General features: G+C 38.8%; 1 protein-coding gene across 4 annotated transcripts in view; it reads left to right on the forward strand.

Moving 5' to 3' along the window:
• Positions 1–22,631, forward strand: part of ARB2A (ARB2 cotranscriptional regulator A) — a 485,440-nt gene that overhangs the window by 198,262 nt on the left and 264,547 nt on the right. For all 4 annotated transcript variants that reach the window (XM_060235692.1, XM_060235691.1, XM_060235693.1 and 1 more), the window contains exon 7: positions 11,920–12,138. In XM_060235692.1, the coding sequence (XP_060091675.1) occupies positions 11,920–12,138 (219 nt within the window). The remainder of the gene's footprint in view (positions 1–11,919; positions 12,139–22,631) is intronic.

Raw genomic sequence — 22,631 nt, forward strand, 5'->3', positions numbered from 1 at the left:
GTATTATCAGAAGGTTTTTAAGAATCACATTTAAGTAAGCGTAAGGTTAAAGATTATAAAAAGATTCGTTACCACAAGCTAGCATGATGTTTTGTGGCTTGGATCTACAGATCCTACAGTGTTAGCAGAAGGTGATTCTGCTCATGTAAGGTAAGATTACCAGATTTCCCCAGTCTGGCACTGCCAACAAACAGACTCCAGAGGCTCAGAGGACTATCAAGAGTAACTTTAGTGGGGGTGTCATGGGGGTTCTTGAGGGTGGCAAGTGATTATTTTCAGAGCCAGTTTGGTGTAGTGGTTAAGAGTGGTGGACTCTAATGTGGAGAACCAAGATTAATTCCCCAGTCCTCCACATGCAGCCAGCTGGGTGATCTTGGGTCAGTCACAGCTCTCTCAGAGCTGTTCTCTCAAGAGCAGTTCTTGAAGAGCTCTCTCAGCCCCACCTACCTCACAGGGTGTTTGTTGTGGGGAAAGGATAGGAAGCAGATTGTAAACCGCTCTGAGACTCCAAGTGAAAGGCAAGATATAAATCCAGCTTTTCTTTCCCAATGCAAGGATAATTGTGCCAAGGTAGTCAGATCTTTGTTCCAAGCCTGTGATTCCAAAATTAATATGTTACACGAAGGTGATTTATACTGACTTAGGCCATTGGTCTCTGAAGATCAAGATTGTCTAATTGGAGTGGCAGCTGCTATCCAGGGTCATGGACAGAAGTCTTAATGTTGTCTGTGCTTTTTTTATTGGAGATGCTAGGAATTCGATCTGGGACCTTCTGCTTTTAATGCAGGTGCTTTACTGTTGAGCCATGGCCCCATACTTGGATGGAGTTTTTTTAATCCACTGTTTTTAATTATTTTTAATCATAAAGAATACAATATGCTATTGCATTTTCATGTTCCTAGGGACTTTCATAGTCATAATATCACCAACTGAGCTGTCTTGATGTATTTTGCCTATTTTAATTTACTATTTTGATATATTAGAAACCGTAACTCATAATTTATTTATTTATTGTATTTAATTTATATCCCGCCCTCCCCACCAGATGCAGGCTCAGGGCGGCTTACAGGTTGGGGTCGAAAAATGACCAACAGGATAAAACATCAATAGACCATAAAATGTAAAAACAATTTTAAAACATCAGTTTTAAAACATAATGATAGGTGCTGATACAATGATTCAGGAAGCTGTTAAATTCCGATGGTAGCAGTATAACTGGATGGTCAATATTAGATGTTCCAAAGGGACTCCAAATCGCCATAGCGTAGTAGGAAGTCCAGTGATGTTAAGTTTCTGGTTTATTGGCCTAGTCCGTTGCTGTAGAGGTGTCGTCATTATAATCTAATATAAATGCATTATTTAGATTACTAGATTATGTAGCAGAAATTGGAAAATAACATAAGCATCTGTGCCAAGAAAACAACTGATTTTTGCTGTCATTAGGAAAAGAACTTTTAGTAGTTTGTGACATACACATAAAAGACTTTAAATTGGCAAAAAGTCTGGGGTGTCAAACATGCGGTCCATGGGCTGGATCAAGCCCACAACCTGTTAGCAACTCACTGTTTTCTGCTTCCTTCTCCCTCTCTTGCTTCATTCTGCATCACAGGTTTTGTCAGGTTTGCTCAATCATGCTACAGAACAAAGCCTCTATTTTCTCCATTAGCTGACCAGCACATGAAGCAACGTATGTACAAAAGATTGCAATGCCCAACCATTTCATATTTTCCTCTGGGTCTTAGGTTCAAAGCATTGACCATGAGATTTTTGTAATGAATGTCAGTAAATCAAAAGTAAGTTTGCAATTTACAGATATACACCTGAACAACACGTGAACAGCATACTCAACATTGCTATAGCACAGACATTCTCCAGATTTTGATGCAATAAGTCAGAGCAAGGTGTCAGTTATCAGAGACTGTAAAATAAATAAAATATTCAAAGAGTATTAACCTTTTAAGCATGTTTTTTTTTTAAAAAATAATCTTTGTGTTTGTCTGTGTCCTTTATAAAGTTTATATTTCTGCTACCTGGCATCACATTTTATGACACACATGGCCTGGCCTGACAAGGTCTCATCCAACCCTCATAACAAATGAGTTCAGCACCCCTGCAAATTGATATTTAGGGACAGCTTGTGCATAAAATTGGGTGCATAAAAACCTTGCCGTGACTGGAATGGTTGTGATCACATGAAAAATTTGCTGGAGAACTTCTGGGTTTAGATTTGTTTTTTCTCCCCCTCATGAGTTTTAAGGCACTGTAATTTAAGGCGTTGTAAAGCCTCACTTTAAGCACAGTTTTCTTGTGGGTATCAAATCTGTTATGTAACTTGTAGGATAGGATAAGAAGACTTATAGACACTGCAGAATGAAAGCTGCAGTTCTGTATCCATAGCATGACCATCACCATCAGGAGTAGCTTTTTAGCTTTCTTCGTTTTAGCTTTGCAGATTGTAAAAGAGACATGATACTCCAATTAGATGCATATCCCTAAAATCAAGAGATGCTGAATAGATAGCTTCATTATGATGGTTTTTTAATATAATGTACAGACACCAGAGGCCTGAGAATGGAATGCATGAAATTAAACCAAGTTAGCTTTTCCCCTCAGAAAAACTGCAAATAGAAAGCTCTTTACCTACTGTTTTTTCAAGAGCTCTTCCAGAACTCTAACTATGGTTTAAACCATTAATAAATGTTTAATATTTAAACTCCTCCTCCCAGTATCCTCATTCTTCTGCCTCTTTCAGTTGCTCTTCACTTACTGAAATTTACCAGAACTTCTCCTTAACACTTTCCTTTTTTCTCTTCCATTCTGTACTATCAAATACATGGCAAAGCCAAGAAGTCTAGATTCTGCTGCTGCCCCATAGAAGAAATGGGTGTCTTCAGGAGGAAGAATGTGTGCCAGTTCAAGCTTATGCTCCTTTGTAGCTTCTTTCTATTAAAAGTTCTTAGGTGGATGTATGGCCTCCATATTTTCTCCATATTTGAACTTGTGCAGGAGAAAATCATAATATAAGAGTATTTATGTTTCTTACATGTATTATATAATTGTAGGTATTTTGAAAGCTCTGGCGGTGACAGAAAGTGCTGTCAAGTCACAGTTGACATATGGTAATCCCATAGGGTTTTCAGATCAAGAGACAGTGAGAGGTGGTTTGCCACTGTCCACCTCTGTGTCACAACACTGGAATTTCTTGGAGTTCTCCCATCCAAATACTAGCCAGGGCTGACCATGATTAACTTCCAAAATCTGATGAAATCTGGCTAGCCTGATCTGTCCAGGTCAGGGCAAACCCTAAATTTTGTAGGTTGTTATTTATTGTACAGTAGTGACTTTATAGTTCTTTCACATTGAATACAGCATGTTATCTATTAATTTAATACCCCACTATAAGCATTTTACAGCACAATCCAGAGGGGGGTGTGAGTGAAAAGGCTTTTGGGAGCAGACGAGCTGCTCCATGGACGCAGGAAGGGTTTGCACCGACATATGACTGGCGCTGCCACAGCAGAGGAGAGTTACGTGGGCGGGGGGGGCCGCCCGAGCACCACTCCACCCAAGGGCAGCAGCACCTGAGGGCTGCGCCTGAGCGTGGGTGGATGTGAGGCGGAGTGTGGCGTTCAGGTGAAGGAGAGGGTGGAGTTGGGGGCACGGCCAGGCTTAGGCGGCTTCCTGAGCAGTGTAGCCCATGACATGCCCCTCCCGAGAGGTGCAATGTTACGCCAGCAAAAATAGCAGCATGTCCCATAGGCACTTGTTGAAACCAAAAACAAAGGTTGCCTCCGCTGCTGTGGAAGCTTGCAAACCCCTTAGGGAGTGGCGTGATTGCCTCCCCAATCCCCTCATGCCTCGGGCTGACGAGCCCCCTCCCCAGCATCCCCCTCCCAGAAATACTTCCGCTCTGGCCTCGCACAACTCAGTTGTTAGGGAGAGGAGCGCGTGGCGGGAAGTCCTGCCGGCGAGCTCCCAGCCATACAGACTTAGAGTGAGGGACAGGCAGGCACATTGGTGACGGGTTTTGCACTGCGCGGTTGATTTGACAGTATCTTTGCCTTGCTAGGGGGAGAGAGAGGTCTCTCCCCTGGGGCTAACTGCTCTTGTTTCCAGGTCTCCACAGGTTCCGGGCTCCCGGAGGCTCTGCATGCGAGGACTGTTGCCCATGGCTGGGTAAGTTCCACTGTCTATCCCCAGCCTCCCCCTCCCTTCGCTCTCAACTACTTGGTGTGCGAGCATCTCTGGCACTTGAACCAGGCAGTGGGCTCCGGCATTTGCTGAAACCACTCCCCTGTTCTGCTGCCTGCTCCCTTTCCTTGGTCTGCCCTCTGTCACGTTCCCAACCCCTGGCAGGGCATGGTGTATGTGTGTGTGGCAGCTGCCCTGTTGCGGGGAGGGGGTCAGAGACTGTCCCTTTAAGAGAGCGCCTGGCTGAAATGCAGCCTGCTCTTCCAGCCACCAACCCTGCAGATGCTCTTGATCTCTATCTCTGTTTTGCAGATGGAACTCCAACACAGAGGCTTCCGTGTGTCGCTCCACCACCCCCTCACTCCCTCAGCTGTTTCTGCCCACCACTCTGAATGGAGCCCCACCCATGGCAAGACTGCCCAGCACGCAGCAGGGAGACTGTTATACTCTGTTTCGGAAAAATAAATTCTGAGCTGTGCCCTCTGTTGTCTCTCCTGCTTGGCATCTGCTGCACTTTCCCTGGGCAACCCCCCCTGTCAGTGGCCTCTCTGAGGGAATGCCTGGGAGGGTGGGCAGACTTGGTTTTGGGGGGGGATGGTCTATGAGTTGTCACGCTGCCCCCCGCGTGGCTGGATGGGGGAGGGGAGTGCTGCCCCTCAGCCTGCCCGGGCTGACAGGCTACCCAACCCAACAGGGCTGTTGTGCGCAGGGCAATAAGGGGGGGCTGATTAAGTGGACTCAGAGTTCTGTGGCTGATGCACTCGCACTCTGAGTTCTGCGGCCCTCGGGGAAGGTGTTCCATGCACATGGCAGGGGATGTCAGGGCAACACAGGGGGTCTCTGGGTGTGGGGGGGGGATATTTGCTGCTGGGATGCTTGCTCCCAGACACACATTCCAGCCGCTGTCTATGACAGCGAACTCCTGCACTTCATACTTCCTGCTTGTCTGCCTGCCATTGGCAGAGTCTCTGACAGCGGGAGGGTATGAGGGGATTGATGGCTTCTCTGTGGTCCCATATGGGCTTGTCTTTCCCCCACCCCCACCACCAAGCCAGGCTTCTCGTGCGTGCATGTCCAGCCTCACTCCTGTTCCCTTTCTGTGTTGGTGGGATGTCTCTCCTTTGCCTTTGATGGTCTGCCCATCATTGGCTCCATTCTCTGTTTGGCTATCAGCCTCTCTGGGGCCGCCTCTCCCCAACCCTGACTGTCATCAGCCACGGCGCATGCGCCAGGACTGACTAATGGGGGGGTGGGCTGGTCCTCCCCTCTGTCTGCCTTCACTTCCCTTGCATGCCTACGCCAGCGGCGTTGGCATGGCAACCGTCTCCCTCACAGCAAGCTATGCCTCTTCCCTCCCCATGCTCCAGCGTGCCGAAGTCCTCAGGAAGTCTACTAGCGGCACGGCAGCTACACCACGGCCGGCCGCCACTTATGTCTGGATTGGGCTGCCCCTATTGTATGTGCTGCAGTAATCCATAACCATAACATTCCTGAAGAGCTGATGAAAAAAAATTGTATATATCTTTAATATGTACTTGTTGATGCTGTAATTGAGGAGTATTACTTTTCATTTTCTATCAAAATGCTGTTAGAAGAAATAAGTGACTGGAAATTCATTCTTCATGATATTGTATAGGCATATGTTCACAATAATTGGGTTGGATCCTATGAATCCATTCCATTAGTGGTGACTTCCACCTCTTCCATTGCAGCAAGGCTCCTTGTGCCAGTAGAAGGCTGTGTCATTAGTGGAGCAGAGCATTTTTACCATGTATGATCATTCCTAGAAAGATAATTCAATTGTAGTCTATTGTATGGCAGCAATCAATCAACATGGTTCTTTTTTAAAAAGCCCAGTTATGTTACTTCTGTACTGTTTCTAGAATTAGACTTTGCATAATGGTACTAACTTATAGATAGTTGCAACATTATGGCATCTAGTGGTAGCCAAATAGCATGCATTATGCATAATACTTATACTAACTGTAATATAGAAGCATTTATGTTAAAATGGAAGAAGAATGGAAGCCAAATAAAAAGAATGTTTACAGAATTAAAGTTATCAGAAGTGGTACTGAGAGGGCCTTGTACACCTCTATCAGCCATTAAAAGTTAGTAGCACAGCAGGTGATTGTATGGTTAAGTGTAAATGTTCTGAAATAAATAGCAGTAGGTGACCTGGAATGTCAGGGCTCTAGACAAGGGTGTGTGTTTGTCAATATATCCTACATGTTTTACAGACTCCTCAGGGAACAGGGGAAGATACAATTTCACCTTTTCTGTGCCAAAACATTTTAATTATATCTTCTTCCAAGTACAGCGGTTCAGTAACCAAGGAGCTGACATTGATGCATGTGTTGATAAAGCTGCAAACATTCAAAATGAGATTAACAAAGATTTTGAGGAAAGGGTGACAGCTAATTTTGCACAGTATTCTGCATCTAATTCAGGCCAGTGTAATGATAGAATATTTTATAACTCTTGTGTCATACAGAAGGACTTTTATGATGCTTTGTGTTAATGAACATTTGTATATATGAAGAATATAGTTCAAGTGTATTTTTCATACATATAAAGGGGTTTTTAGTATATTTTCATAGGTTCCAGTCAGAAAAGGAGAAACAGTATTTGGTGACAATAATCAAAATAACATTTTCTTCTGATTTGCCTAAAATGTTGAATAAATCCATGAAAACTGAATAGATATGTAATCTGTAAATATTGCTTGTTTTCTTCCTGAAGTGCATCCAAAATCTAGATTAGATTTAAATAATAAAAATATAGCTCTTTATGTTGTATTAGGCCTTTTGAGCACATTTCAGTGTATTTTGGATCTATTCTACTCTTTATTTGAAGGCAGCTGACACTCTTCTTTCACTTTCTTTTTGTTTGTGAAATTTTCTTTCTTTTTTTTTATCCACTCACTTCTCCATCTGCTTTCACTTTTGTTTGCGTGGGCCGTCTCTCATCCCAACTTGATAATGAGGAATGTGGTGTGACCCTGACCTCTATCAGCCCATGCATGACCTTCTGACTCCCCTACCTAACCTTTGACCTTTTCTTTGACAGCTTGATTAATTACCCTGTGTTATGATTTATGAGTAAGTGCTATGTAAAAATAATAGACAACAGGTGGTCCTCTTAAAACTTTTTGTGGCATGTTTTCTTTTCCTGCCTAACTTGATGGGGTATTTTAAGTTTGAAACTTGCTGGGACAATGTGTGTTTGGCAGTAATACTGCATTTTTATACACTTGGACACAGCAGTGGAATTCAGGAGCCTGAGAGATGAGGTGTAACTCAAATGAAAATATTACAAAGTGTTAGCAGGGTGCAGTTGCCAAAATGCACATTGGGTAGAAATACAAAAAGGAGTCAACTGACATTTCAGGCGTTTCAGTCTCAGGTCACGTCTTGAGAAAATTGCTCAAATAATGGAGGGGGCATTTTTCAAGCTGAGCGGCATCTCCAACAGCTATGTTTACTTTTACGCTTCACTAGTGACTTCTGATTGGTTGTCATGACCTCATCCTACTGTTGCACCTAGGATGTTGCAACAGTGACACATAGGTACCCTTCTCACAAAAAAGATAGGAAATAAACAGAACATGCATCTTTCAAAAAGATGAATGACCATTCCTATGTCCATTTTAACCATGCATAGGTCTAAACTCTTTGGATTGCTTTTCCTTGGAGGATTAACTTTGATCTTGCTTCAAATTATATGTGTGTGTGTATGTGTGTGTGTGTGTATGTGTGTGTGTATATATATATATATATATATATATATCAGATTGATAAAGCTCAGGAAAATGATCTGTTACAGATTCTAACTTACAGGCCAAAAAGATACTTACATAGGTCAAGGGATTTCACTCTAGCCTCTGACCCCTTTGGTCACATATGGTATACCATCCTGCTGGATTAATATGCAGGGCTGAATGCTTTCAGCTCATTATTCATTTGACCAGACATAAGAGGTTTGTACAGTTCTCAAATATTTTTTATGTCCATTGACTGTTGTATTACTACCTACTGTGCTGTATTAGTTCTGTGCATATACTGTGTTTGAGGCATCTTATATAGACTTCCAAAGTAGTCACTTCTTGTATTATAATTCTACTACCTTATACCTTGTGGCATTTGTGTGACATTTCATGCATATCTTTCTTCTTTGAGATTCTTGTTTCCAGCACCTGTCTAAGCATACTTTTTCTTCAACTGTCATCTAAATTAATAAATGACAAGTAGGTTCATATATATATAAATGCTAGAACACTATCAACGTTAAGCTTCCTGAAACTGTTGTTCCAAATTTGTTCTTAAACTGAACTACCTGATGCGATAGAACATGAAATCATGTCTGGTAAGATGTTTGTGGTATAAGCACTGCATGATATAGTCTATAACTAAAGTTTGGTTCTATCAAATTTGTTCTCAAGCTAACCCATTCCACCAGTAATGGTTCTGATAACATCACATCTCAGAATAGGTTGCTCTAATTGGTCTATAAATGTGAAGTTTAATGTATGCTGTATTTCCCCTCAAATTGACCATATTCAGTTGGTTGATACCAGTATCATAGACTTTTGCGGAGCATATATTTATTTTAGGTGGTCTGAGGTCTCATTGGTTATGGGGGGAAACAGTATTTGAAATGATCTTCAAGTATATTTGACAGCCCACTCATAAAATGATATAAAACTTGCTGCATATCTAGAAAAACCAATCTTTAAAAATAACTTGTGAGTTTGTTTAATTTCCTGGAGACTTTCTCATATATAATCTGATATTTCTGTTGGGCTACCAGTACAGGACTAGTAGTTTCTTATCTGTTGTTACTCATCTGAATAACCATTTATATCTCAGGAGGATGCTTTCAAAATATGATGTAATCTGTTTTCTACAAGGTACATTATACATTGTGAATTATTTTAATAAATCTGTTTCTCTTACTGTTCATCACAGCATATTTAAAATCTTTACTTAAAATTGCAGTAGTGGTCAGCATGGCTTTAAGTTGGTGGTTATATATGGAAATGGCATGAGGTTTGACACTGGTAATTTGATGACTGTTCATTTTTGTTTTAAATTTTGAAAATGAAGAACTCATTTTTAAAAGTCTTATACTCAAGAACTACAGTTTAAAGACAGAAATACTTGAGACCCTTTTTAAAAAATTAAACCTCTAGCAGAACTACTTTGTTTTTATAGGTGCAGAGGAAACAAAGGTCATCCTATGGTTAAAGACATAGATTAACTTTTTATAGGTTAGGTTGGTAACAATTTAGTACTACTGATAGAGGTTAAATTCTGCTGCAGTTTTATACATTATGTTATATTTCTACATCCTTTCATCTGCACAACTATTGTATGTTACTCCTAATCCTCTTTCTTTCCTATGCATATTTTTCCTTATATAATTTAGACTGGAGTGACAGAGGACAAAAGATATAAAAGTAATATGACATTATGTCAAGTTTCTTTACAAACAAAATGAAGTCTATAATGGATTTTTAGAATGAAACAGTGAAACACACAATACAGTACTGCTGTTTACATTTCATTGTTACTCTAACAAATATGGTACATTGAAAGAAGTTTTAAAGACATTCTGAGGGATGGTTTATGCTGTTTAAAATCTAATTGATAAAAATCCTTTAATTGATTTATGTAGCTGTGATTTTTGAAATGGATTCATTTTTCATCTCTTGATGTGTCTGCGAAAAATTGACATTATGTCCTCATAAAATTGGACAAATGAGTCATGTAATTTTCAGTTACATAATCAATAACTTAGACAAATTTTACTTCTCTGATGATTTATGTGTGTCTGTTTTTGTGAGCTGCAAAAACTGGACACAATTTCAGATTTCAGTATCACATGTAAAACCATAACAAATACATGAATTTTACATCTTGCATCGTACAGATAGGAGAAAGAATCAATGCAACCAAACATCTGCTCACAGTAAGCAGATCATGGACATGGATAGCAAACTTGAACACAGCAGAGCACCATCTCTGCATGGTTATGAAGAGTTAGTTATATTCCTGTCCACACCCCTTTTATGTAAAACAGTATGAAAACTTTGCTTAGTTGCCACTATTTTAATACTGATTGTTTTTAGTCCCTCAAGGAAACAATCTGATTTTTAATGTTACTTTTGAAAAACTGGACAACTGATCCTAAACTAATTTACATAAATATCTCATTGATTCTGCTTATATACTATTTGTGCATCATATGCAGCCACTCCATTTAAACCATATAGTGGATATGTGTGAATGTTTAGGTTTACTCTGAGGAGAGAGCAAGGAAGAAAGATGACAGGAGACCACTTACTCATGGTTCAGAATCTAGAAGGAGGCAATTTTCTCTTTGGCCTGTGGTGACCTTTATACCATGTTCCCTTACACCACAGACTGTGTACTGAATGCCTCTATTTCACCCTGCTTAACAGAGTGCAACAGTATTCTTTAACTTAGTTTTGGTGGGAGGAGAAGGTATAGTAGAAATTTGAGAAGGGCGTGAAAACTTGTACAGGCACAAGGAAGAGGAGTAAGAACTTTCTTCAAATGTGATTTTAATAACTAGTCAAGTGTGTCCAACTGTAGAAAATCACCCAGTGACAATCTGTCTACCTGACAGTTATTACAATGCATTACAAGATTTTTGAATGGCTACACAGATTAGAATAAAGCAACACTAAATAAAGTAACTTTTGTTGTGTAGGTTTGGTTAATTTTGATCATCAATAGGTAGTCTTTCATCTTTCCACTTGAATTGGCTCTTAGACAGAAATTATGTGTTTTATTAACTAGGTTGAAGTAGGCTCTATTTCAATCCCTGAAGTTTATTTTTAGTTACAATGTAAAAAGAATTATTGTATAATGTTAGATTCATTTTTAAAAATTATGTGTTTTTCTTCTATTTCTTGCTTTCATACTTGTCTTCTGTTTCCTAATTTATTAAACAAAATGTCTGGTTTTCTCCTATTACATACATCTAGATATTCCTCATCAGTCAACAGCAAAGTGCTTAACATATTTTTATTGAAAATTGCAAACATAATGCATAACTTAATCCCAGTAAACATGTTCATGTCTTAAAGTGAAAACTAATTCATTGATTTCTGAGCAATGTCAAACAATCATTGTTGGTATTGATTTATTGTTACTGCTGCTATCAATTTACAAGTTATATACTATTGGACAAGAGTTTGTTAATACTTTAGACTGCAATCCTGTACACAGTTTGATTGTTTGAATCCCACCAATTTTAGAGGGGTTTAAATAGTCCAAGTGCATACAGGACTGCAACATTAAGCTGTTTTGAATAGTTTCCAGGGGGAGTTTCCCTAGAAGTATCCTTGTTAATTGCAGAAGTTTTATTAATGAAGTATTAACCACACACAGTCATAATCACATCTTATTCTAGGCTCACATTTTGTTTTTATTTCAACTTTTTCCTGATGAACTGCATAAAATATTGAAATGTTCTAAAAAGATTAAAGAACCAACCAAATAAGTGAATAGAAATGGACACAGTGTTAACGCATTCAAATACAAACACAAAAGAATGAAACCATTATATCTTTTGTTAACTTTATGAAAACTACTTAAATGTACATTTACATAAATAAAATTAATTGTAAACCATTTCAAAACAAAAATCTGTGCATATTCTCTCTCCCTCCCCCCCCCCCCCCGGTCTTCTTTGGAATAGGAAGGCTATGGGGTAATAGTGCTGAATCCAAATGAGAACTATATTGAAGTTGAAAAGACAAAAGCCCAAGTACAGCTGTCTTCTGATACTTCAGATGAACCCGCAGAAAAGAGAGAAAGAAAAGATAAAATCCAAAAAGATACAAAGAAGCGGCGTGACTTTTACGAAAAATATCGGAATCCACAAAAAGAAAAGGAAACTATGCAGTTGTATATTAGAGTAAGTTTATCTAATTTGCTTTGCAATTTTATTGAATAAAAGAAAATTATTTTTCATTTCACTTTATAACATGCTTATTTCATTTTATAACAAGATATCAGTATTACTCAAGTAGTTATCAAATGCTTAGACTATTCTGTATATTAATCTTTGTGGTAGTTACTGAATGTTCAATTGAAGAACAGTTACAGAATGTTTCTGTTTCATTTCAAAGAGGAACATCAGATAAATCACCAAGGAACAAACAAGGATGATTTGAAGAATAGGTAAAAAAGTATAAAGAAACTAGATGTAGTTTAGGAATCATGTTGATTGTACAGAACGGTGTTTATTTGCAGCCTTATGCCATTATCTTCTTGAGAAACAGTAGCAGATTGTTTTTAAAGCAATATTTGAGTATATTGTCTGGGAAATTAATAATATATTTGACAAAAATGCTGATGTTCATCTTGTGTGGTTCTAGTGTTGCCCTATAATGTGCTGTTTTTGTATGAGCAGCTGTCCATTGTATCTCAGTTAAACTTCTGCAGGCAGATAAAGGGAGAGTGTTATTAATATCTTAATAAATATTTAAGCCAGAATAGTTCAAGAATAGTGCAATGAGGAAATTCTGTTCCTTGCTCTTTTCTTTTCTTAGCCAGTGAACCTTTGCACTTTGTAATGCTAGCAGCATGGGATCGTTATAACAGCGCTACCCAAGGATTTCTAATTCTGCGGGGGGCACAAACAATATTATTTGCACTTTGACATATTCTTCTTCATATACATATGATGCATTATACATTGTAGACAGATTCATGCAATTTTCAAAGCTCTTTTTATAGAGTTAGTATTGTTATTCAACAGAAAAATATGTCAGAAATCCTCCAGTGTTGTTAGGGTGCTGTGTCTATGGTGACTGAACTGCCAAACCATTTTAGGAAACATTTTAATTTTTAACATAATCATTATTATTAAATGTTGGATGAGTTCAATGTATAGAACCAAAAGAGTTTTACTAATTAGTTTTACTGTTCATGCTTAGTTGCAACTCGGAAGAATATGTATGAATGAAATAGGAACAGGAAAGTGAGAAAAATACTTGTTTACAAAAAGTAACTCAGTAGTATATTTCCTCTATTTACTACTTGTAATCATTGCCCAGTCATCAGTCTCACTATATGACAAATACTTGGGAGGTTTGGAGTTTCCTGAATGTGCCCAGAGACAGGACGAGTTCTCCTGTTTTCCTTGACAATTGGTCTTTGACTGTTAATGCTGAGTACAAGGTCTCAGTCAGTTCCCTATCACATATTTTTCTCTCTTATGTGGAGCATCTTCCTTACTCACAAGACAGGGTGTGTTTGCATCCTGAAGTTTGGTACAAATATCACATTTAATACTATGCACTGGACCTTTTTGCCTGTTGATGAAATGTTTGAGATTCTGCAGTTTGGATGCAAGTCAGCATTTGGGGAGGAGGTTGCTAATTCTCTTCCATGTATGCAGCCTCCTGTCCCTTCCCCAGCCATTCTGGAAGATCTCTTGATGCTCAGAACCTTGTTCTTGGGGGCTACAGGATGGAGAACTGGAAACCCCCTCTTGTGTGGGCAGAAGTACTTTCCAGTCATGCAGCCAGATCTTTCAATCTAATTTTGTGTTCGTTGAACCTGCAATCTATTCATGTCAAATGCCTAAGGAAGAGATTATAAAGTCAAAATAAATAGACTTCATCTGAGAGCAATGAAGCTTCATCTGTAAAGATACATTTTAATTTTCTGTAACCAGCACTTACACTTTTAGAAATTGACCTGAGCACTTCTTTAGTATTGTATTTTAAGATAAGCAATTTTGTTTATTTACTAACCTTTGAATAAAGAAGACTGAACCTGAACAAGATAGTGTGCTGCTACTTTTCAAAGTCAGTAATACTACAAGATTGCACATGAATTACTTATTTCTAGCACTTGGTGGGGGTTTTCTTTGAGGAGGGGTCAGTCATGGACGGCTCACCCATGCTAAAGGCTCTATTGTATACTAGGCATGTCTTAAAAATTGAAGTGAGCTAATTTGTGCTAATTCCTGCTATAGATTAACAGTATTTGATATTCCCATGAACTAGTTCTACAGGCATGTCTGCAAAGCATTTTGGAATAAAGAAAATCAATTCTGTGCCTCTACAGAGAGAGAAGCATAGGGAAATGACAGAACTAGTCATTTTAAAATGCAAAAACAACTACAGGTAGGTGAGAAAAAAAGACACACAGACAAAAATTTCTGTTCTGTGAATATTGTGGTTTATTCTTCAAAACCTTGACAATGGTTGCATTCTAATTTGGGTTATTTTACACCCAATCCTATGCATGTTTTACTAAGGAACAAGTCCCACTGATTCCAGTGGAACTTTCTCTTAAGTAAGTCTGCAAGAATCATAGTTTAATTAGATTATTATATTTATATCTAAAGTTTATGCTTAGATATCTCTGAGTTGCCAAATTTTCTTGCAGATTATTCTGGTATTCCACACATTTTTCTAGAGTAATCATTCATAAATTACAAAAATGATAACAGAACCAGAGCCATTATAATAGAAACAAGGCTATGAAAAGAATATAAACAGAAATTACTAACTAGCAAGATTATGGGTACCTTCTAAACTTTTAAGACTACAGAATGAAAGATTAAAATGCTTATTGTTTCTAGCTACATTTAAAAAAATCAAATAATTTGCTAGTGTTTATTAGTGCTTCTTAAGAGGACTGATTTGGTCTGAGCAATAAACTTCATTTCATACATTATAGCAGGAAAGCTTACTTACAGTATTTTGTTAGAAGACAATTTTTTGTTCTTGACAACATTTGCCAACTGAATTCAGTAGTGAAAAGGAAAATGTCATATTTCATAGGATTATACTTCATTCAAAGCAAAGCAAAACTTCCATGCATAGAATGTGATATGCCTTTCAATAATAAGAAAAAGTCTTTGTGTACGGAGATTTCAGACATTGTGGATTTTAATTGTTAACAAATCTATCCTCTGATCATTTTAAAGTATCTTTTTAATATATTAATGACAGGATCAAGATGATGAATATATACATACATTCCTTTTACGTATTTCTTCTTTGCTTACAGATACATTATTTCATTCAGACCACCAGAGGTTGCTGCTGTACATATTGGCAAATGTTTCTCTCAGAAACATGGAACCTTAGCTAATAAATGCTAAGCATTTTATTCATTGTTGAACTAAACTCAGAACACCATAGGTGAGATGCATAGAGCTACCTTGCATTCTCTGAAGGCGGCTTGCACTTACCAAGTGGAGTTTTGATTTGATTTCTTTGAAGAGCACACCCAAATGTCACATCACAAACTGTTTCTGAGACTTGCTGCACTTTATAATGTGGCCTAAAGGACTGTTGTTTGAGAGGAATGAAATCTGAAGTTCCTTTTGTCTTATGGAACTAGTTTTGTGGGGGTTTGGATAATGGTTATTGTCTTTAAGCATAGCTTCTAACTGTTGAAATAATATAAAATCATAACTCCTGATGTTTCCTTTCATCTCCAAATTGCTTTTATGGGTTATATTTTGGTGTAATGTCTGTTTAGATACTTCTGAAGGTAAACTCTTTAATTGGCACAAGAAATGTAATATTAAAGCACAGTGCATGCAAATATGAAACAAGGTGCACACATATTTTGCTCACAATAGTGTTACTTTGTTCTGTTTCAGTGAAACTGTAAGAGTCCTTTAATGGATGCTATTGCAGTACAATCATAGGGAGAATTAGACTGGAATAATTCTATATAGGATTGCACTGTCAGTCCTCTTAAATATCGTGTCCTCATAGTTTTATTCCGTTAATAAATGTTTTTGAAGATTGAGGTAGAAAGCTGCGTTCCCTGTTAATACAGAATGAAGGTGTGCAGTGCCAAAATCTAGAACATATTTGAGTGTTAGAGGAAGAAACAGGGATGAGGGAAGTCTTCCCTGTTTATTTCTCAGTAGCTACAAGCTACAGTAATATTTAATGTGAGCACAGTGAGTGGTATTCTGTCACACATACAGATGAATGAAATACTTTTTTATACAAACACATTACTATTAAAGTAGAGGAAAGGAAAAAGAAGGAGCAGCTTTATTAACAGAAGCTGATGACAGGTGGAATAGCAGCAGGAAACCTCTACAAGATAAATACGAACACACCATTTCTGCTCATTGTACTGTAAGTTTGTTATAGTGTCTTCTCTTATTTGGTTTCTTCTTTCTCTTGCAATAGTTGGAGGTACTTAAAGTTTCTGTGAAAGACAGGATTTTCTTAAACAAATATTGGATCTAGCCAATTTTTCTGTTGGTGAAAAAGGAAGGAGGGGTTCCTATTAACCACCAATAAAGCGTTTGCTGGGGAATCATGGGACCTAGGCATGTAGGTTGGCTCTGTAGTAAGGTGAGGAAGTAGGTGAGTGGAAAAGGTGGGTGGATACATTCTATTGATAAATTTCTAACTGCTTCTTTTATCTCTTCTCTGTCCTCTCCCATTCCCCCTTCTCCACCCACACATATTTGACAAAATTATGATGCTCAAATGTGGAAGAAGCAGGGATTGAGATGGGGGGGGGACTATAAAAAGAATTTTGTCCTGATCCTAATCAACACATTAACACACAAAAAAATTGGTGTTTTAAAATATTTCTTATTGCTTTTAATCTAGATTGCATATGTTTCATGCTATTTTGTGCATGTCAGTGTATCAGTTGAGGTCACAGTGCATTCTAGTGAAGGATGTATGTTTGTTCTTTAAATTCTTCTGTTGTATTGAGGATGAAAGATATCTCAATTAAAGACCTCTACCTGACCCTGGAGAGTTGCTGCCCTTGATTGCCCAATAGTCTGAGTCAGTATAACACAGCTCCATGTGGTCATAGGGAAGGACTTTTGGTATAAAGGGTTAAAATATCATAAGGATATTGCTGTGGAACTGTAGCAAAGAAACCTTGTGCAGTGAACAGGGAGTGGATTTGATAAAAACATAATGGATTTTAGTTAGGATGACTCAATTTTTGGAACAGTATTCTGGATTTACACCCCATAATTTAACCCAATATTTGTTCTCTCTCTTTCTCTCTCTCTCTCTCTCTCACACACACACACACACACACACACACACTCACACATGCTCAAGTGTATTACTGAGATGATAACATGAAGCACTTCATATGTTCTTGATCATAGTATAAATGCTATTACTATTATAGTTACATTTTAAAATCAAATTGTACAATCTATGCAGATTGAGCAACCACAACCTACCCCAGCAGCATTAAATGACAGAGAGGAGGAATACTGGCACCCTGTGGTGATAAACTATGTCTAGAAGTTTGTCTGTGTTCCTGTCCTAAATATTTCCTTATCTGTATGTCAGCATACTGGTTTGATCGCTTATTCAAAAGATCACTGATGGTTTGAAGCTTTTCAAACTGTCACCAACAACTTTTTGAGCTTCTCTCTAATTCATACACAGCCGGACAAGACCTGGTTTCTTTCCCTTTCAGTTTTGAAAAATGTTAATTCATAAGATTTCATTGCATACCTATACTGGACAGCCTGGCCATGTCCATAAAAGTTACTATTAAGAGTGGTCTGAGCTGGGGAAACCAATGTAATAGATGTTATACTATGACAGTTTACAGTATTCCATAGAAAACTATTATCAAACATATTTTCAAAAGGTGCTATTTCCTTACAAACTAATTTATTTCAAAAGAATTTAACAGATATCAGGCTTATGACCTCAAAGTGTGAAAGCAATGAGAGGTTTACCACTGGAAAAACACATTTAATCTTTTTGGTGTTCTGAAAAGGAAGTCTTGTCATATTCTGTCAGTTTATGTAAAGAAGCACCTTTATTAAGTTCTCAGCCTCTTAAATACAGCTACAAAGGGTACATAAACTCAGTTTTGATCATCTGTTAAAAGTATAGTTGATCATTTTTATTAAATATGTTAACTTCATCTTTGGATGGTTTATAAAATTGATGAATTATCAACATTTATTGTTCTATAAATCTCTTAGTGAATTATTGTAAGAAGAAATTGGCCTTGAGGCAATATGGCTGTGAAACCATTGAGAGCTGTAAAGTTAAAAAAGGCAGATCAGACTGGAAATTAATAGGGACACAGGACATCCTACCTATGCCTGAAGAATTCCTGACTTCCATGCCTGCTGTATAGATATGTCTGTGGCTACACTTTAGACCAGCTTACAGTTATTTACTTTTTCTAACTTGCCTGGAGGCCTTTTCTTCACTCTTTAAACAGCATTCTTTTTTAAGTGTGCAAGGAACAATACTCTTTAGAGCCGCGAAATCTCTCAGGAAGACTTAATCCTATTTTTCCTTTTCATTTAAATTTTCATTTAAATTGGCCACTTAAATAGTTGTTCGCAATGACTGCATCACTATATTTGACCCTCCTCACACAGCTTTTTGAAGCTTCTCTGACAGAAGTGGTAATGAAGTTTGTTTTCATTTAAAACAGTCTAATTGAGATTCAACTCATTATTTCCCCCCCAGGACTACTAAAGGAACATGAATTATAGTAGTTATGCTAAACTGAAGCACTGTGATGGCAGAAACTTTATTACAGATGCTGGCCCATTGGATATTGTCAAGTTTCTTAAATTATTGGATGAGCTATGCAGGGATGAATCAATGCCTACTAGCACTGTTTTGTATACAGAAATAATTCTGTTCATTAAGTACACATGTGATTTTTTTTTATATGTATATATTTTGTTACAGTACCCAGTCAAAATCTTTTTTTTAAAAAAAGCCCTTAAATACCTTTCTGCTCCTACCTCTCACTCTTCAGTTCCCCTACTCCTCCTTTCACTGACAGGAATGCTGAATTTTTCAACAATGCTTCATGTCTCTTTAGGTCAGAAGGGTCAGTGGGGGCTTCCCTGTTTCAGACTTGCCATAGGATAACTTAAATATGCAACCATCATAGACATTTGTTCTTACAACAGACTTGCAGTATTTACTTTTACTAATGCAAACTGAAATGCATTTTCTTGATAGTCAAATGAACATTTCAGTATTGTGGAAATATTTATTTCATTGAACTTCCCCAATAGATGGCACTGCTGGGAATAAAATCACTGTATGACTTAGTCAAGATTTAATTTGAATAATAAGGTTCAGAATAATTTTTAAAATGTATTTTGGGTGATTTGTCATCTTTTTAAAAATATATCTGCTGGTTTCTTCAGAAAGAATGAAAATACCTTTAAAGTTCAATTCTGTGTTAGTATAAGTTGAGATGATTTTGTAGCTGGTCATCTGAAGAATTGAAATTTAAATACTGTAAATAGAGGGTGTGCTCCAGCAGAAGAGAATACAATTTTCATTCAGTGACGTCACATCAATAACTCTAGTATTACAGAAAATACAGGTCTTGGATCTGCTATAATCAACCACAGATGAATTTTTATTTAGCATTGAAGTACTTTTTCAACTAAATAAGTGGCAACTATTGTATGTGGTGGTAGTGGGAAGTGTTGTCAAGTCATGGTTGATTTATAGTGATCCCCATGGGGTTTTCAAGGCAAGAGTCATTTAAAGGTGGTTCGCCATTGCCTCCATCATGACTCTGGTGAACTGCCATCCAACTACTGGCTAGAACTGACCCTGCTTAGCTTTCCAGATCTGATGAGATCAGGCTAGCCTGGCTATCCAGGTAAGGGGTTATAAATAGGGGTGTGCATTTAATTTATCTGAGCCAGGAAAAAATTAAAAATACCTTACTGGTATTTTTCAGTTTTTTTCAGCTGGGATATTTTCTGGCTAACCAATACAGCTGAGCAGGGATCCTTTTGTAGAAAAAAAAGGTGGTGGAGCTCATCCAGGGATTGTTATGCAGCTGCACCTACTATTCAATGGACAAGGTGGGAAGGAGGAGGTGGAACTGTCAGAAAGGTTCAGGACCTGTGCTCCTGTGAGCTCCTGCTGAATCCAAGGCCTGCAGCTGAGCCCCCAAAAATCCCAAAAAAATTCAAGATTTTTTTGGGTCTGCTAGATAGCTGGCATTAGAGTGTTGGACTGCAGTCTCTTTAAATACCAGGTGAAGTTGCAGCTTGGAGAAGGCATTTAAAGGGACCACAGATCCTTTAAATTCCTTTGGAGCTCAGCTGTGGCTTGCAAGGCATTTAAAGGAACCATGTTACCTTTAAGTGGCTTTCTCCCTCCACTGGAAACAATGGAGGATGAGTGCACCTTCTTTGGGGCCCACAGAATTGGACTTCTTGGTCCTATTTTTTCAAAACTTGGGGGAGGGGGGTTTGAAGAGAGGCGTCAGCAACTATACTGCAACTCTGGTGCCTTTACATTAAAAAAACAACACCACAGCTCCCACAGAGCTCCAGATACCCCCCAGATAATGGTCCCCATAGTGGAACCAAAAACATTTGGCAGTCCCAAATATTTACCGAATCCAAGTACCATACTGATAAGGGAATTCAGGGATATCAGGAAACACTGATGTTTTTTCAGATTCAATATATCCAATCCTGAAAACTACCATTTTTTACACACCCCTAATCATATGTACTAAATGTGTTTAAAGGTAAGTGTTGTTAAATACCATATATATTATAAATATCTCTGAGTGCTATCTGTAAACCAGGAATGTCTGAGGCATGCTAAAGCTTTTCTTCTACAGCCTCAGGCTCTGGGGTTAATGTCGCCAGGAAGTTACTGCACCATCCCATAGAGTCTTTACTGGACCTTCAAACTATCTCATGGTTCAGAAAAAGCAGAGGAGGCTGCATATACACCTGCTCTCACTTGCTTCCTCAGATTTCATAACTATCATTCTCTCTTGGCTCCTTTGTTCCCTGATTGCACCAGCAAGAACCAGGAACTTCCTTAATTGGCTTCTGTACTCCAACCCAACCCAATACTGTGGTAGGCCATCAGGTTACTTATTTCACTGTTCGGAACACCCACACTATTGTATTCTTAGCAATGGTGCTAAGTCATTGCCTGGCTTCAGTCCTCTTTCAGGGAATATGCAGTGTTTCATATGCAATGTCTCATAGTGAAACAGTAAATTTGGAATGTGTTTTAAGATACTAATGTTTATTAGTGATATGGGTATGCAGTAGCCAATAGGAGTGTGCATTCAGTGTAAACCAAACCAAATACATACTCAAGAAATACCTTATTATCTGCATTTTTGGATATTTATTCAGCCAAATACAGATACTCTAATCCAGGGGTCCCCAACCCCTGGGCTCCGGCCCATTACCAGGCCGTGGCTCATTAGCAACTGGTCTGCCACTCCCTGACCTTTGCCACCCCCACGCCCTTTGCAGCGCCGCAAAGCAGCATCACACTCCCTCCCCTGCACACAACGAGGCACCATGGCCCACCCCCTCCCTTCCCCTCCCTTCTCCAGTGCCGCACCGTGTTCTGCCCCCCTCCCCCTCCAGCAGTGGAGTGAGGAGGCTTGGAGTCACCCCTACTTGCTCCAGTAGGGCCCGGGCTGATTCTGTGGTGTTTGAAGAGCAGGCTGGAGGAGGAGTTTCACCCCCTCCCTCACTTCTGGAAGTGAGGGGGAGGAGAAGCCTCCTTCAGCGCACTATTGAAATAACTTAGAATCAAAGATTTCAGGTTTTCACGGCTGGTAACATCATTAGGGTTGTAGAATCTTTCGGGATCAAGTGCCGTGTTCTACTGGAGAAAGTTTTCCTTCCAGACGTTTCATTCTCAGCTGCGGAGAACATCCTCAGTGGCGTTGCAGCCGGAGCAGGCGCTCAGACCTTCTTGGCTGCTGTGCATTGAGTGGGGCCAGGGCTGCTGGAGAGCTGCTATTTCTAGGCTGGAGGGGGTGTGATGAAAGGGCAATTAGTTTGTGGATGTGCCCATTGTTTGGTGGGGCTTCCTGGAAGGGTAGTGATAAGGAAACTGGCTGTTGAATGTGACCATTGTTCCATGTTAATTGCTGGGAGGGTTGGAAGGGGTTTGAAGATAAGGAAGATGGTTGTTGACTGTTCTGATTGTTCTGTGGAATTTGCTGGTTGTTCTGAGACTTTCTGCAATTTATAGTCTGTAGGGTGTTTTGCAGAGCTGGGTACCAAGATTGGTGGATGAAAATGCCTTCTTCCTTTCTGTTAAAATTGTGCTGGTGTTTGTAAATCTCAATAGCTTCTCTGTTCAGGCGGGTATGATAATGTGAGACCGTAGAAAGGACTTCAGTTCTTTCAAAGTGGATGAACAATCAGCACAGTCGACAACCATTTTCCTTATCTTCAAACCCCTTCCAACCCTCCCAGCAATTAACATGGAACAATGGTCACATTCAACAGGTAAATGTCTGCTGGGAACTCTTATTTCCTATGGAGACTTATTCCCATAGGGAATAATGGAGAATTGATCTGTGGATATCTGGCGGGGCTGTATTTTGAGATAGAAGCACCAAAATTGTAGCAAAGCATCCAGTGCCTCTCCCCAA

Source organism: Heteronotia binoei, chromosome 4, assembly GCF_032191835.1.
Source record: "Heteronotia binoei isolate CCM8104 ecotype False Entrance Well chromosome 4, APGP_CSIRO_Hbin_v1, whole genome shotgun sequence".
NCBI lineage: Eukaryota > Metazoa > Chordata > Lepidosauria > Squamata > Gekkonidae > Heteronotia > Heteronotia binoei.